General features: G+C 37.5%; 1 protein-coding gene across 3 annotated transcripts in view; it reads left to right on the top strand.

Moving 5' to 3' along the window:
- The window catches only part of faf1 (Fas (TNFRSF6) associated factor 1), a 386,266-nt gene that overhangs the window by 181,658 nt on the left and 190,025 nt on the right, over positions 1 to 14,583 (top strand). For all 3 annotated transcript variants that reach the window (XM_041208631.1, XM_041208632.1, XM_041208630.1), the window contains 2 exons: positions 5,797 to 5,892; positions 10,820 to 10,943. In XM_041208631.1, coding sequence (XP_041064565.1) covers positions 5,797 to 5,892; positions 10,820 to 10,943 — 220 coding nt within the window. The remainder of the gene's footprint in view (positions 1 to 5,796; positions 5,893 to 10,819; positions 10,944 to 14,583) is intronic.

Below are 14,583 nucleotides of genomic sequence, written 5' to 3'. Positions count from 1 at the left end.
CTGCAAGCATAGCCCATGCTTCTGATGACTTATTTTAATTCTCCACCTGGCTCTCATGCTGACATTTCTGTACTTGGCCTTCTGCACTGTTCCAGTGAAGCTCAACATAAGCTTGAAGCACGGCATCTTCTCTTTCAGTTACGCACTTTACAGCCGTCAGGACTCAACACTGAGTTCAACAATTTCAGACCATAATCTTGGTACCCATTTTGTTTCATATTCCTTACATGTTCTGGCTTTTCTCTTATTTTTTGTTTGCTGTCAGCAGCACATCTGCTGGAGACACAACTCTTTGTTTCTTTGTTTCTTTTCTTTCCTCACCACCACTCTCTTTGGCCCTGAAAGACTAACTCTCCTGTCATTCAATCTCTCCTGTCTTTCATCCTATCACAGATCTTCCTTTTGTCCTTGTCCCACCCATCCCTTGCTCCACAGCTATTACATTTCTAACTTTTTCCTTCTCTGATGAAAGGTCACAGGCCTGAAATATTAACTCTGTTTCCCTCCACAGATGCTGCCACAACCTGCACGGTATTTCCAGCATTTTCTGTATTTTTTTAGACCTAATACAGCCCTGACTTGAAATTCAAATATACATACTTTTCAGCAGGTTTCGCAAGTTAGCTAGCAGGAATTGGTGATTTGTTTTTTCTCTTGTGCTACTGACTTTTAATTCATTTTTAATGACCAAGCCAAATGATAAGATTGCCTCCATGAAAGTAATTTATAAATCCAATTGTTTGAAGCTAGTTTTGTTCGAGTTAATAATTTTGTTTACAAGTGTGCGCAAGAGTCACACTAGTTATTTTAAACAGGTGGATGCAGAAATTTGTTTTTCCTGCCATAAGATGATATATTGAGAGCCGTTTGCTTGGCTTAAATCATCTACTGTGACACTGAAAGGTACTTAACAGATCACTTGCAAGTTTATTTAAGTGGACTATGATAAGTAATTGTCACAGTTCCTAGGCACAATAATAAAAATAGATACAATTAAGATGTATGAGAGGATAAGTCATCACGCATCTCCAAGAATAAATAGTTTCATATAAAGAAATGAACTTTGAATGGAACTCTCAACTGTAATTATGAGCAGATCATATTGGGGGGAAAAAAGGCAGAACTAGTTTTTTAAATCACTTATGCTCTAATTTGACTGTTTGAACTTAAATTTATAAGATAGTTATCTAATTTTTTTTCTATTACAATGTTATCGCAATGTAATTTTATATAATTTTGTGAAACAGGGAAAAGTAGTATACTAGAGCATAAGATTCACATATTATGTCAGAACAACGCTGGCCTAACGGGTACAGCTTACAATCTCTGTGCTATTTACACAAGAGTTTCCAAGATAATTGCTCTGGACCTGCATGTCTGTTTTGATATCTAGTTTGTTCCAGAATATCATGTCTAGCTTCCCTTTTAATTGTGAGCACATTTTTCAAAATTGCTTTGACCAAAGCACTTTAACCTTGCTGCTTCAAATGTGGTAACAGGCTAGTCCAGGCAGGTTGGTGTTTCATAACACTTTCTTGGCTCTCTAACCTTTTCGCAAAGTAAATTAAAGCATTTGACAGAAGCTAATGACCTTCTTTTCAACACACACATGATAAAATTGTTAATAAAACTGATGTATATTGTGGTAAATTATGACACAGTAATTGTGAGACTTGAACTGCAATTTCTTGTCTAAATCACTTATATATCCATCTATATTTGTTAAACATACACTGCAATCTGTTTCTCTTTGTAGTTACTCTGTTTTTGAAATCTTAAAGCATACTGAATCATATTTTCTGGTATATTATCCTGCATAAAAATGAGAAATACTGCAACCTATTTGATATGCAAATAAAACAAAAACACAGTGTTCCAAGATTGTAACCTATTAATGCATGTTTGGAGTACGCTTTGAATAGCAATTTTCATCATTGTTTTCAAATCCCTCCCTGGCCCCATCGCTGTAAAATCCTCCAGCCCTACAAACCTCAAAGATATCTGCGCTTTTCCAATTTTAGCCTCTTGTGGCATCTCTGAATTTCGTCATACCATTATTGGTGGCCACGAGTTCAATTGGCTAAAACCTGAGCTCTGCGATTCCCTATTTATGTGGCTTGGTATCAAATTTTGTTTGATAATGTTCCTATGAGGCACCTTGGAATTTTTTAGTATCCTAAAATAACCATATAAATGCAATTTTTTATTGTTAATTGAAGCTTGAGTGGGTAACAGTTACTTTGTTGACAATTCACTTTTTATTTACCTAGTTAGAAATGTTCCGTGTAGTTGTACCTTTTAAGTTTGCTGTATTATTCTCCCTTGTGAATCCAGATCATGAGTATAACATCAGCTGATTATGATTTATTAAAAAAATTATTTTATGTTACTCTAATCAATCATATATAACAAAATGATAGCTGATTTGCCACATTTAGTTTTGTTACCCAGGATTTTCATGTCTCTACAAATCATTAGTTTCTGCAGCGAGTCAGTTTATTTTACTAAAATGGCATTGCCTCCTTAATTAACCATCTTGTTTATTAACCTGAAAATTTAATATGTGTATCTTGGCTTGGTCACATAGGATTTACTTTGCGTTGTGGGATGACATAAAGGCAATTAAAGTAAAACAAGCTATTCTGTTTTAACTTTATTAGCTGCTGTCTCCAAGATAAATCACTTTGGGCCCTGAGGTCTTGAAACATAGAAACAAACTATTCTCTGTTCAATTACTGGAATGACATTCTCATTCACTCCTTCACATTTTGAAGATATTTATTAAAATAGCATCTGTAAACATAGTATATTTTTCAGATCATATTTACTTATATTATTCTTGTAATTATTGAGATTGGCATAACTTACAAAAGTAAATTCTTAACCAGACAATACAACCATGTATTAAAATAAAGTGTTGATGCTGTATGTGATGTAATATATTGATTTATTTTAATTAATCCCTTCGTATCCTGCTGTCTCACTGTTAATTAGTGCAACAAATCAAAATTGAATAGGTAAGCACCACCTGTATATTGTACTTGGGCTTAATGGAGCCCCAAAGCTTTCATTTTGGATGCACTAAACAGTAAAAAAAAACTAGATTAGGGGAGGGAAGAAATTGTAAAAATACAAATGAACAGACTGCTTAAAAACTGACTTTCTCTGAGATTTGAAAATGTGTGCAATGGAAAATAAACAGTTAATGGCTACAAGCTGCATAATAAACAAGCTCCTTAATAATAGCTACTTAAGCTCGCTAAGTTATCCATTATTTATCTCATCCAGGTATTTGATATAAACAAAATATTTGATGTCTTCAAAACACCTTGTGGTGTCCTATATTGCATGTTATCTGGATTCTGTTAATGCTGTTATCTGGGAAGCAGCGTCACATTTGGTTCAATGAAACTGTCTACAACAGGAGTGGCAAGCTATAAAAAGTGTTGAATATAAGTATCAGTAAATAGATGAATATTGGTGCAGAAATAGGAATTTGTTACGACCAAAGCATAGGATAAAAAGAAAGACTTGCAATTATTTCGGGCCTTTCATGACTTCAGGACTTCCCAAAGCACTTTACAGCCAATGAGTAGTCACTGATGTATAGCAAACCACTGCAGTACCTTGCCAAGCATAATCATGGGCCAACACATGGAAGTCCATGGTTGCCAATGCCCTCTTGAGTCATTGAGTAACTGAAGAGAGAAAGAGTTACTGCTGTGATGTCAGAAACGCGGCAGCCAATTTGCACACAGCAAACTCTCACAAGTAGTAATGTGGTAATGACCAGATAACCTGTTTTTGTGATGTAATTTGAGGAATAAATATTGGCCAGAATGTTGGCAACAACTCCTGTTTTTCTTTGAAATAGTGCCATGAGATCTTTTACCCAAGAGGGAAAATGAAGCCTGGGTTTAACATCTCATCTGAAAGATGGTACCTCTGACAGTACAGCACTTTCTCAGTACTGCAGTGGAGCATCAGCCTAGATTTTTGTGCTTAAGTCCTGGAGTGGAACTTGATCCCACAAGCTTGTGATGCCTTGATGCCAAATTTTATCCTGTCACATCCAAGCTGAGATATTATGCAGAAAAGAACATCAGCAAAAGCATACACAATTTGTCAGTCCATGGAGTCTCTGATTTCTATTTATACAAAAAGTGTGCTATGGACTTGGATGGATGTAATTGAAACTTTATCAGAAAGAATGTTTGACACTCTAGTTCATGAAAAGAAGATTCAGGAATATGTCAGTTGTTAGAAAAGCAGCTTAAAATGTGGAGTAGATGATAGAAAATTCCAACACTAATTAAGTGTTTTATTTTCAAAAATGCAAATGGAAATGAGAAACAAATTGCTGAAGTAGTGTTTATAGTGCATTGAATTGCGCCTCAGTGGCCAGATCAAGAATTGTGATCCTGAGATTGGGGAGGAAATGGAGGGATTTATATGATTAACAGGGAAGAAGAAAGATAAATCCAAGAAAGACGTAAATGGTGACTGGAAAAAAAAGTCACATATTCATCAGTCTATGGGTAAGCAAGAGAAGGTGTCCCAATAAATTACTGGCTATTACACATATGGATCAACAACTGAAAAGGAATAGCCAATGCTGTATTGCTGCCTTCTAAATCTCATTTACGTTATTGAGATAAGGCTCCCCACAAGGAAGGCGAGTGAGAGGGATATTGAAAAGAAAGAAAGAAGATGCATTTAGATATTGGTGCAAAACTTGCATTCAAAGAGTTTTTTGACATTTCCTATTGGTTTGCCAATCACAGAATTTACATGGCCCAGTAAGACACGAAAATGGAGAAAATAGAGCAAGCTTTCAGGGTAATGCTTATATCCTGTTTAAATGTGGTTCATACTATTTTTCTCCTCAATTTACAATTATTGTGGCAGTAATATTATCCAAGCATCTTCAGCTGCAGTGAAGGTGGTATGTTGTTTTCACGAGTTGAGAATATAAGGGCACCTTCATATATTGTTACTGGAGGAAAAAGGAATTTTAGTTATTTGGTACTGTTATGTGCAGTAGTAAAGTAGATGCTGAATCTTTAAGTAGATGAAAATCCTATTTTTCATTTATTGATATCTATCATACTAAAACAATGTTAGAAGGATAGAACCTTACAGAACAGCCCCTTTCGCCTGTGCTGGCTCTTTGAAAGAGAATTCCTATTTAGTCCCACACATGAGATAACTCCCCATAACCTGGCAGGGTGCACTATCCAATTGCCTTCAAGTGCATGTCCAGTTGCCTTTTGAAATTTCCTAAAGAACCTTTTTCCATTAACCTTTCAGAGGTCCCTCAGCTTAACAATTTTGAATATTCTTCTCATTTCCCCTTCATTTTTTTGCCAATTATTTGAAATCTATGATCTCTGACCCACTTACCAGAGAAAACTCTTTCTTTCTACTTGCTCTGTCAAAACTCCATTAAATTTTAAATCCCTCCATCGGGTCTCCCCTTAACTTTCTCTGCTCTGAGGTGAATATCTCCACCTTATGCTGCTAAATCTCCTTTTCTACTCTTATCAAAGTCTTCACATCCTTTCTAAAGTATAGTGTCCAAACTTGTACACAATACTCCAGCTGAGGCCTAACGAATGATGTGTGATGGTTTAGCATGTAAACTAAAAACAAAATACTAGGAATTCAAAGCTTTTTGGGTAACTTATTTCTGACTAAAGCAGAAAGCTAGAAAATCTTACAAATTTGTGTTGATCTATCTGTGAGATTCCTGTATCACATATTAACTTATTTTAATATTACTCAAACTTCTTGCAGGTTGCTTTGGCTGCTGCTGGGCTCAATTATCCATGCCATCGACTAACAGTTAGTAAAAGACCTTCACCTGCTCAAACCCGAGAACATTCTGAAGAGGTAAAGAAAAAATTTTGTTTTTAATTTAACTTAAAATTTGGAGTGATTTATTTGCTACATACAGGGTTTTAAAAGAAGGCATCTCATAGAATCATAGGATGGTTACAACACAGAGCAAGGTAATTTTGCCTGTTAAATCAGTGCCTGCTCTCTGCAAGAGCAACCCAGCTAATTGCCGCCCTTTCCCTGAAGCCGTGCGAATTCTTTCTCTTCAGGTGGCTATCCAATTCAATTTTAAAAGCCAAGATTGAATATGCCTCCACCACCCTCTGTGGCAGTGCATTCCAGATCCTAACCACTCAGTATGTAAGAAAAGTTTCTTCCCATGTCGCCATTGGTTCTTTTGCCATTCATCTTATACTGGTGTCTTCTGGTTCTCCACCCTTCTGCAATGGGAACATCGCTATCTACTTTGCCTAGTTGCTGCATGATTTTGAACACCTCTCTCAACCTTCTCTAAGGAGAACAACTCCAACTTCTCTAACTTGTCCTGGTAACCGAAGTCCCTCAACCCCGGGACCATTCTTGTAAATCTTTTCTGCACCCTTTCTAAGGCCTTCACATCTTTCCTAAAGTGTGGTGCCCAGAATTGGGCACAACACTCCAGCCTTAGCCACACCATTGTTTCATAACAATTCATCATTTTTTTTTCTTTATTTTTATACTCTTTGCCTCTATTTGTAAAACCCAGTTTCCCATGTGCCTTTTTAACCACTTTCTCAATCTGCCCTGCCAGCTTCTATAATTTGTGCACACATACCCCAAGGTCTGTCCCTTCCTGCACCCTTTTTAGAATTGCACCCTTCAGTTGACATTGCCTCTCCTTGTTCTTCCTAATCAAAATGTATCACTTCACACTTCTCTGTATTTTCTTGTCACATTTAATTCTGCTCACACATGAGGATTTTGCAAGGTGGACTGGCTTGGTTGAACCTTTGTTGTATTGAATTCTGGCTTCTAGGGTGAAGTTTTACTTGTTATGCATTTTTGTAGCACTTTTGGTACAACTTAGTGGTTTCCTAGGACATTTCAGAGGGCAATTAGATTCAGCCATCACCTTCTCAAAGGCAATGACAGATGAGTAGTAAATGCCTGCATTACCCATGTCCCATGAATGAATAAGCAAAAAATACACTTTTTACTGTGGATCTAGAGTCGCATATAGGCCAGACTGGGTAAGGACAGCAGATTTCCTTCCCTCCAAGGCATTCGTCAATCTGATGGGTTTACGGCAATCCAGTAGTTCATTACGTGGTCACTATTACTGATGCTAGCTTTTTATTCCAAATTATTTAATTTTCTGAATTTAAATTCCTCAATTGCATGGTGAGATTTGAATTAATGCCTCTGGTTCATGAGTCCAGTACACTAGATTACTAGCTCTATAAACAAGCACTATGTTACTGTACCTGGTATGTTCACGACTTGCCTGTATTGAAGTTGCTGAACCATAACTTCATAAACTGAGTATCTTGAGAATCCTGGTGCTGGACCAGAGTCCATCCACTGTAGCATTGACACATTACATCTGTAATATAGGCAAGTCACAGGATGCACTATTTTCAGGGGACCTCCCAGACTGTTACCTCTTCCAATAAAGACGAGCAGTAAGATCTTCTGAATGCCATGGCCTACAAGTTCAGCTCTGGGTCAAGCACATTCTGTGCTTGGACATATATTGCTGTCCCTTTGTTGTTGCTAAATCAATCCTAGAATTCACTACCTAACACCATGATTCAGCTCCATCACCTCACAGAGAAGGACCACTATCAGCTTCTGAATGTACTTAAGTAGGACAACGAATGTGGTCTTTTCATATCCACTGGAAAAACAGCTTTGTAGTTTCCTCAGATCATGTTGTGTGCTCTTGATACCTGTTAGGACAGGTCAAACTGATACTGTTCTTTTTATTTTACATTTGTAAAATAAAATAAGCAGAGAGGGGTGTGGTTGATGAGATGCAACTTTCTCCCATTCTTCTGGTATTGTAGATTCTGTAAGACCTGGGAAGGAGAGGGAACACATTTAGATAAAGTATCAGGTTAAAAAATTGTGTGGTATATTGCCATTAGTCATTTTCAGTAAAGGCTGTACGCATTCCATAAATTTCTTAAGCAGTTGTTTTCCAATTAAGATGAAAGCAAAATACTGCGGATGCTGGAAATCTAGAACAAAAACAAAAATACCTGGAAAATCTCAGGCCTGACAGCATCTGCGGAGAGGAAAACAGTTAACGTTTTGAGTCCGAATGACTCTTCATCAGAACTAAGGAAAAAGGACGAGTAGAGCTATAACTGGCCCTCTTACCAGCTCTAGCTGTCCCACCTATCACTGACCCTCTGGGAGGGTGGGACAGCTAGAGCTGGATAGAGGGCCAGTGATAGGTGGCACTCTATCCAACTCCACCCGTCCCACCTCCCCTTAAACCAGCTTATATTTCACCCCTTTTCTATTTTTCCTTAGTTCTGATGAAGAGTCATTTGGACTCAAAACGTTAACTGTATTCCTCTCCGCAAATGCTGTCAGACCTGAGTTTTTCCAGGTATTTTTGTTTTTGTTCCTGTTTTCCAATTAATCTTTTTTAGGCAAATGAGAAGTGTGTACTATTTTCTGGTATTGCTTTTGGTTCACCTTTTCTAAATAAGCCACTACAGTTTTATGCTGTGGTCGCATGTAATTAACTTGAACAGCCTATCCATAGATGACTCTGTGAATAATTAATGAACAGATTTTATGTCTTCACATTATCAGCTTGCCTTGAGTTCTGTTACTGAAGTATTGGCTCTATTGCTGCTTAAATGTGAATGGAAATCACCTACCTTACTAAGCGATGGTGGTGTTAATTTTCTTCAATTTCAGATTGTATGACCAGGCAATCTAGAATAAAACTTGTTTTAGAGAATTAACCACATAATAAAAATTCCAACTGTTCAACACACACTTGCTTTATATGTTATAAAGAAATATATCTTCAGATTTGAATAGCTTTAAATGAGGCATCTGTATGCCTATAATACTTTGGCCTAGATTCCTCTAATCACAGCATTGATAGTAACTGTTTAAAATGGTTGAGTTGCCAGCAGTAAATCTTTTAATATTCTTGAAAATTGCCATAATTTAGTAAAATGTGCATCAGAATTTTATTAAAGCTGTATCATTTTAATAGACTGATCACTTGATGGATTGAATTGGTGCAGTATTGTTTAGAATGCATGCTTATTAAAGTGTTTTGGCACTGATTTATGTGCATGATTCCCAATGTGTGGAGCTTAATTCTGTTAAAAAGAAATGTACACCACTGGTTAGGTATATTCTGAAACAGGGTAAACTACCCAGGAAGTTACTAAAGCAATTTCCAGTTCCCTTCAAGTGGCCAGAACAACAGAAACTAGAAGGCACTTGAGAGCAAGTAATTTTCCTTGCTTCTCAGTTAGAGAATGGTCTCTTTCTTTTTTTTGGAAAAATATACGTTATTCATAAAAAATCTGAAAGAACATTACAAAACATTTCTAAATGGCCATCACAAAAAGTGCAATCAGATTCAACTTTTACACATGGATCACAAGATGCTTCAATACAATCAAGGGATATTTCAGCCATTTCATCTCCCTGTTAGAGAATGGTCTGTGTTATTCCTGCTGAAATATACAAGTTTGTGGGTGCTTTAACATTTCTCTTTAACAGAATTAAACACACATTGGGAATCATGCACATATTAAAGTGTTTCGGCACTGATTTAAGCATGCATTCTAAAGAATATAGCACCAATTCAAACCATCATGTGATGCACATTTGACTAAATTATGGCAATTTTCAAGAACATTGGGTGAAGAGCATGAGGTTTTGTGTGATACTGGTTGTGATACTCTTCATAGTTAAACTGTGTGCTGATCAATCTCAGCCTGTGCTCTTAAGTAGAGTTCTGACTTTAGTGAGGTGACAGGGTGGGTTTTGTCATCTGTAGATCTGTATCCCAGCAAGAGTGGGTTCTTTCTGGACAGGAGATGATCCAAAAAAAGCATAAACTGGATATTTTTATTTCATTTGAAGAATAATTTGCATATTCTTAGAATGTTCAATCTTTTTCTCCTTGCGTCAGTTTCATTCCAGGAAGGAGAAAAAAGTTGCATAACAAATCAATTAAATTTGAAACTTATAAAAACTAGTTTTTTTTATTCTTGGAGGTCACATAACATGATTAAAGCCAGGACATGTGTAAACAATGCAGTAAAATTTCACAAAAGATTAGAAAGCCTAATGGAATGAGTGGTAAAGTTTTCAGGAAAAAACAAGTACAATAAAAAGGCTTTTAGGGACACAACAGTAGCAAGAGGACTATTAAAGTAAGGATAAGGCCACTATGGGATAAAGGAGTATGAGGAAATGACAGAAATCGTAAATAAATAGCCTCAGTTTTCCAAGGAAATGGACATTGGGATTGTAGGACCACCATACTTAAAAGTAGAACTTCTTGTCGTGATAATTATTCAAAGAGAAGTGGTACAAAAAAAATTTAATTTAATCTTACAGGTCTGATATTTAATAAATGGATCCCAAGAAAAGCTGGGTACCCCAAAAGGAAATAAATCATGAAATTACACATCAATTTATCTAATTTCAGTTGGTGCTAAACCATGAGATATGAGATGAAATTAGGGGCCCAGGATTTCGAAAAAGGGCAGGTCATTTTTGCCCATGCTTGTAGAATTATTTAAAGGATTAACAAAGAGAATCAATAAAGGAAATACAATAGCTTTGGTTTATACGTTTTTCTTTTTTTTAATACTGCTTTTATTTTTTTTTATTTATTTCTTTCTAAATATTTTAATGTTTTTCCTCATTAGTGCTTTTCCTAGTCAGATTGCCTTAATAACTGTTTTGAATGCACTATGCTTATTAACTTGATTGCTTTCAATTCTTTATGCAGTGCACTGATGTTCACATGGTCAGTGACAGTGAGGGAGATGATTTTGAAGATGCTACTGAGTTTGGAGTTGACGATGGTGAACTTTTTGGCATGGTATCTTCAGGATCGAAGAAGTCTCCAATGAGTATGTTGATAATACCAATAATGTCCAGCACAGTCTGTACCTTTTGCATCAAGTCATTCCACAGTTTACCTCTTTGGTTTTGTTTTTATTATTTCACAGTGAATGACATTTTACACCACATGAAAAGGATGTTGTTAATGTAAAGGACCCAATGAATAAGAATGGTCATTGCTGAAAAGAGGCATGTTGGCAAAGCTTTTCGTCCTGCATTCATCAGGACAAAAACAAGAATGTCAAATTTCAAATGATCACAATTTATACGACAGAAGAAAGGGTGCTGATTAGTTGGCAAGTCGACTACAATTGGTTGTGACATTGCCATGGAGAAAGCAACAGATGATGTAGCTGTGGGACCTCATCCAGGTCCAGCACTCGCTAACTTTTTGTCGGTTTCCACAAGAAATGTATTTATGATGCAATGAGTCCTAACCTCCTACCCCATGCGTGTTTCTGATATGTGGGTGATACTTTTGCGATCTTTGAATCTGCAGCCGTGTGTAAGGATTTCCTTATACACCTTATTATGCTCTAACCTGCACTCAAATTCATTTTGAAATGGAGCAGCCTACTGCACTCCCTTTCCTTAACATGCTAGTTGAGAAATCCACAATGGATTCTCCACTACTGTCTACTGCAAGCCTGTCTTCACCAGTCAATATATACATTAGGATTCATATAGCTCCATGTGCTATAAGATTGGCCTTATCAGTAATCTTTTAAATAGGACCCGAGCCATTTGCTCACCTTCAAAGCTTGATGCAGAAATGGAGCACATCAAAGTTATCCTGCGGGATGAAGGCTATTCTGATCAGATCATTGTTCTCTGTTTTTAGTGTAAACTCACAAATGGGCCAAAGGCCAAATGGATCCCCCCTTAAGCTAACTTATATTTCACCTCTTTTCTATTTTTACTTAGTTCTGTTGAAGGGTCATTCAGACTCAAAACGTTAACTGTGCTCCTCTCCACAGATACTGCCAGACCTGCTGAGTTTATCCAGGTATTTTTGTTTTTGTTCTGAAAAGTGCTTGGTCCACCTCAGATTACCCTGGAAAGGTGAAGTATCTCAAAAATTTGAAGGACAGGTTAAGCAAGTTGCTTCATGCTGCTACTATGTAATGGTTACGCGATTGGTATTTTCCACTAACAGGATGCTGTCGTCAGTCCAAAAAGATATTCTGTCAAGACACAATTGAGCAATGTGATGTATGAATTTCATTGCCAGTACACTGCCAGATTACTGATAAGGCCAATGCCTTACATCCCAACAATTGGCAGCATGCTCCTTCGGTTGTTCGTAATAAGCAGAGTACAGACCAATCTCAACCGGCCTGCACTTGTAAAACCCAAAACCAAATGTCTATTATTAGATGTGATTCCGCAATTGGGCAGCACTTGCTGATCCTGATTGTGCTCAAAGCACCACTGATTAAAGATATTGCTGAAAAAGAGAGACATTGTTGAAACTTTTCATCTTGGACTCATCAGGAAAGATTCTCAAGAATACCACTTGTAAAGGGAACAACAGTTTATACTACACGAGAAGAGTGTGCTGATTGGTAGGCAAGTGGAATCTAATTGGTAGAGCCGCTGCCATAGAGAATGCACGAGGGAACAGTTAACTGTTCCAAAAGCCAAGCTTTTGTTTAAATTCAAACCAGGCAGGTCGACTCTGGTCAGACGGCAGCAGCACCCTGTTGGTGGAGAATTCCACTCATATTGCTACATAGCAACTCCATGGTAAGGCCTCCACTAATCAGAGTTCACCAGCCTACCAATTAGCACTCTCTTGTCATGCAGTATAAATTGTTGTTCCCTATACAATTTGTATTCTTGTGAACCTGTACTGATGAGTGCAAGACGAAAAGCTTTAATAGCATGTCTTTTTTTTTCAGCAATACCTGGATTGCGTAGTATCAAATGACTAATTTAAGATAATCGGTTGAGCTTGTAACATGGCTCATCTTATGCTTGCTAGAAGCAACATACATTCATACACAGGGACCCATTCCCTGCAAGCAAAAGGGATATGTTCAAGCCTTGCGCCTTTTTTGAATTAATCTTGGGCTTGGGGAGCCTACAGTTTGCAGTTACTTTCTCCATGACAGTGCCTCGACCATGACAGTGTCTTGCAAACCAATCAGCATCCTTTTTTCTTGTAGTATAAATTGTTATTATTTGAAATTTGGCATTCTCATGTTTACCCTGATGAGTGCAAGACAAAAAGCTTCAGCAATATGTCCCTCATTTAAGCAATATTCAAATTTTGTACTACCAAGTGACTGAAAAATGGCCATGCTCTATTTCGGGCCAAGTTTCAGATTTTTTTGCTTTGTGGGTGGTGCAGTGTTATCTAGCAGAACAGGGAGAGAACTGCAAAAAGGCAATTCATAGTGGAAAAAATATGCCTGGATTACCTTTGCCATCCAGGGTGTTCCTAGAATTATGCCTATTTTGACAGAGGAGGCCAAAGCCTAGTAGAACTAATGTAATGAAAACAGATCAGACAATGGGCAGCTAATCCCGCTACAGAACAGCTTACGCCTCATGGATATGTGAGAGCAAAGATGGGTCTGTATTAGAGAGAATGAATGGGATGGGACTTGAAGATTTTGCTGTGGGCAAAGGCATCACATAGGTGAAGGAATGGATTGTCGAGTCAACAGCTGCAGAGGTTGTGGATGGAGTGTCATTGTATAGGCAGTTCAGAGATTGGATATAATTGTAAGTAACTTGGGAGAGAGCTTTTTCCCCAGGAATAAATGTAGAAGGAAATGGGGATGAAGGAGGGTAGGCTGATGTAGGCAGTAAGGGAAATGAGGAATTGGACAGAGATTGGTTTGCCAGTGATCAAATCCAGAGGAATGGAGAAGTTGGGAGAAGATGTGAGGTTGAGAGAATGACAGTGAATGTGGCTCAGAGAAGCTAATGTGAAGTGACATGTTTCAATAGCACAGGAGAGCAGTGAAGTCAGAAGAGACATGGCAGGCAGAGTTGAGGTGTAGATTGAAATCACCCAAGATGAGGTATTACTTGATGCAGAGGATGAGGGAGGAAACAGTATATAATGGTGTGGGAGAATGGACACTAGACTTTAAGGATTTAAAGGAGAGTCAGTAAGGGTGGAACATAACCAAATATTGAAGGAAGGGTAGTTAACAAAGAGATACAGTGAAAAGCCAGTTTGTGACTTGCTGATGAGGACCACAATGCTACCTTGGAACTTTGATAAAAGAGGTGGTTGAATATACCAAATGGCGAGATTTTGCCAGTGTCAGTAGTGTTTTCCCTGCCTGAGAGAGCTGAATAATTAATTAGTTGACTGAGGTGTTTAACCTGGTTTCTGTAACTGTAATTCAGTTTGCTATAAATTCAGGGGTCTTTAGTGCAGCCTTGCAAACGAGTGGTTTGAAACTGAATGTATACTTGGGAGTTTGGTGAGTGGAGGAGTTAGGTGAGTTTTGCTTTTTCTAATTTTTTTACCCAGTAGGAATTGGATCTTACTCTACCATAGTGAAAGAAGCTACCTGGTGAGTATCTGGTAAGTGGTTAACGTCTATTCTATTCAGAAGGTTTAAAATAATATAACTAAGTAATTAATTAAAACACATTAAGCATGGCAGGACATGGATGTAGCATGTG

This window comes from Carcharodon carcharias, chromosome 16, assembly GCF_017639515.1.
Source record: "Carcharodon carcharias isolate sCarCar2 chromosome 16, sCarCar2.pri, whole genome shotgun sequence".
Taxonomy (NCBI): Eukaryota; Metazoa; Chordata; class Chondrichthyes; order Lamniformes; family Lamnidae; genus Carcharodon; species Carcharodon carcharias.
This window is presented reverse-complemented; position numbering and strand designations above follow the sequence as displayed.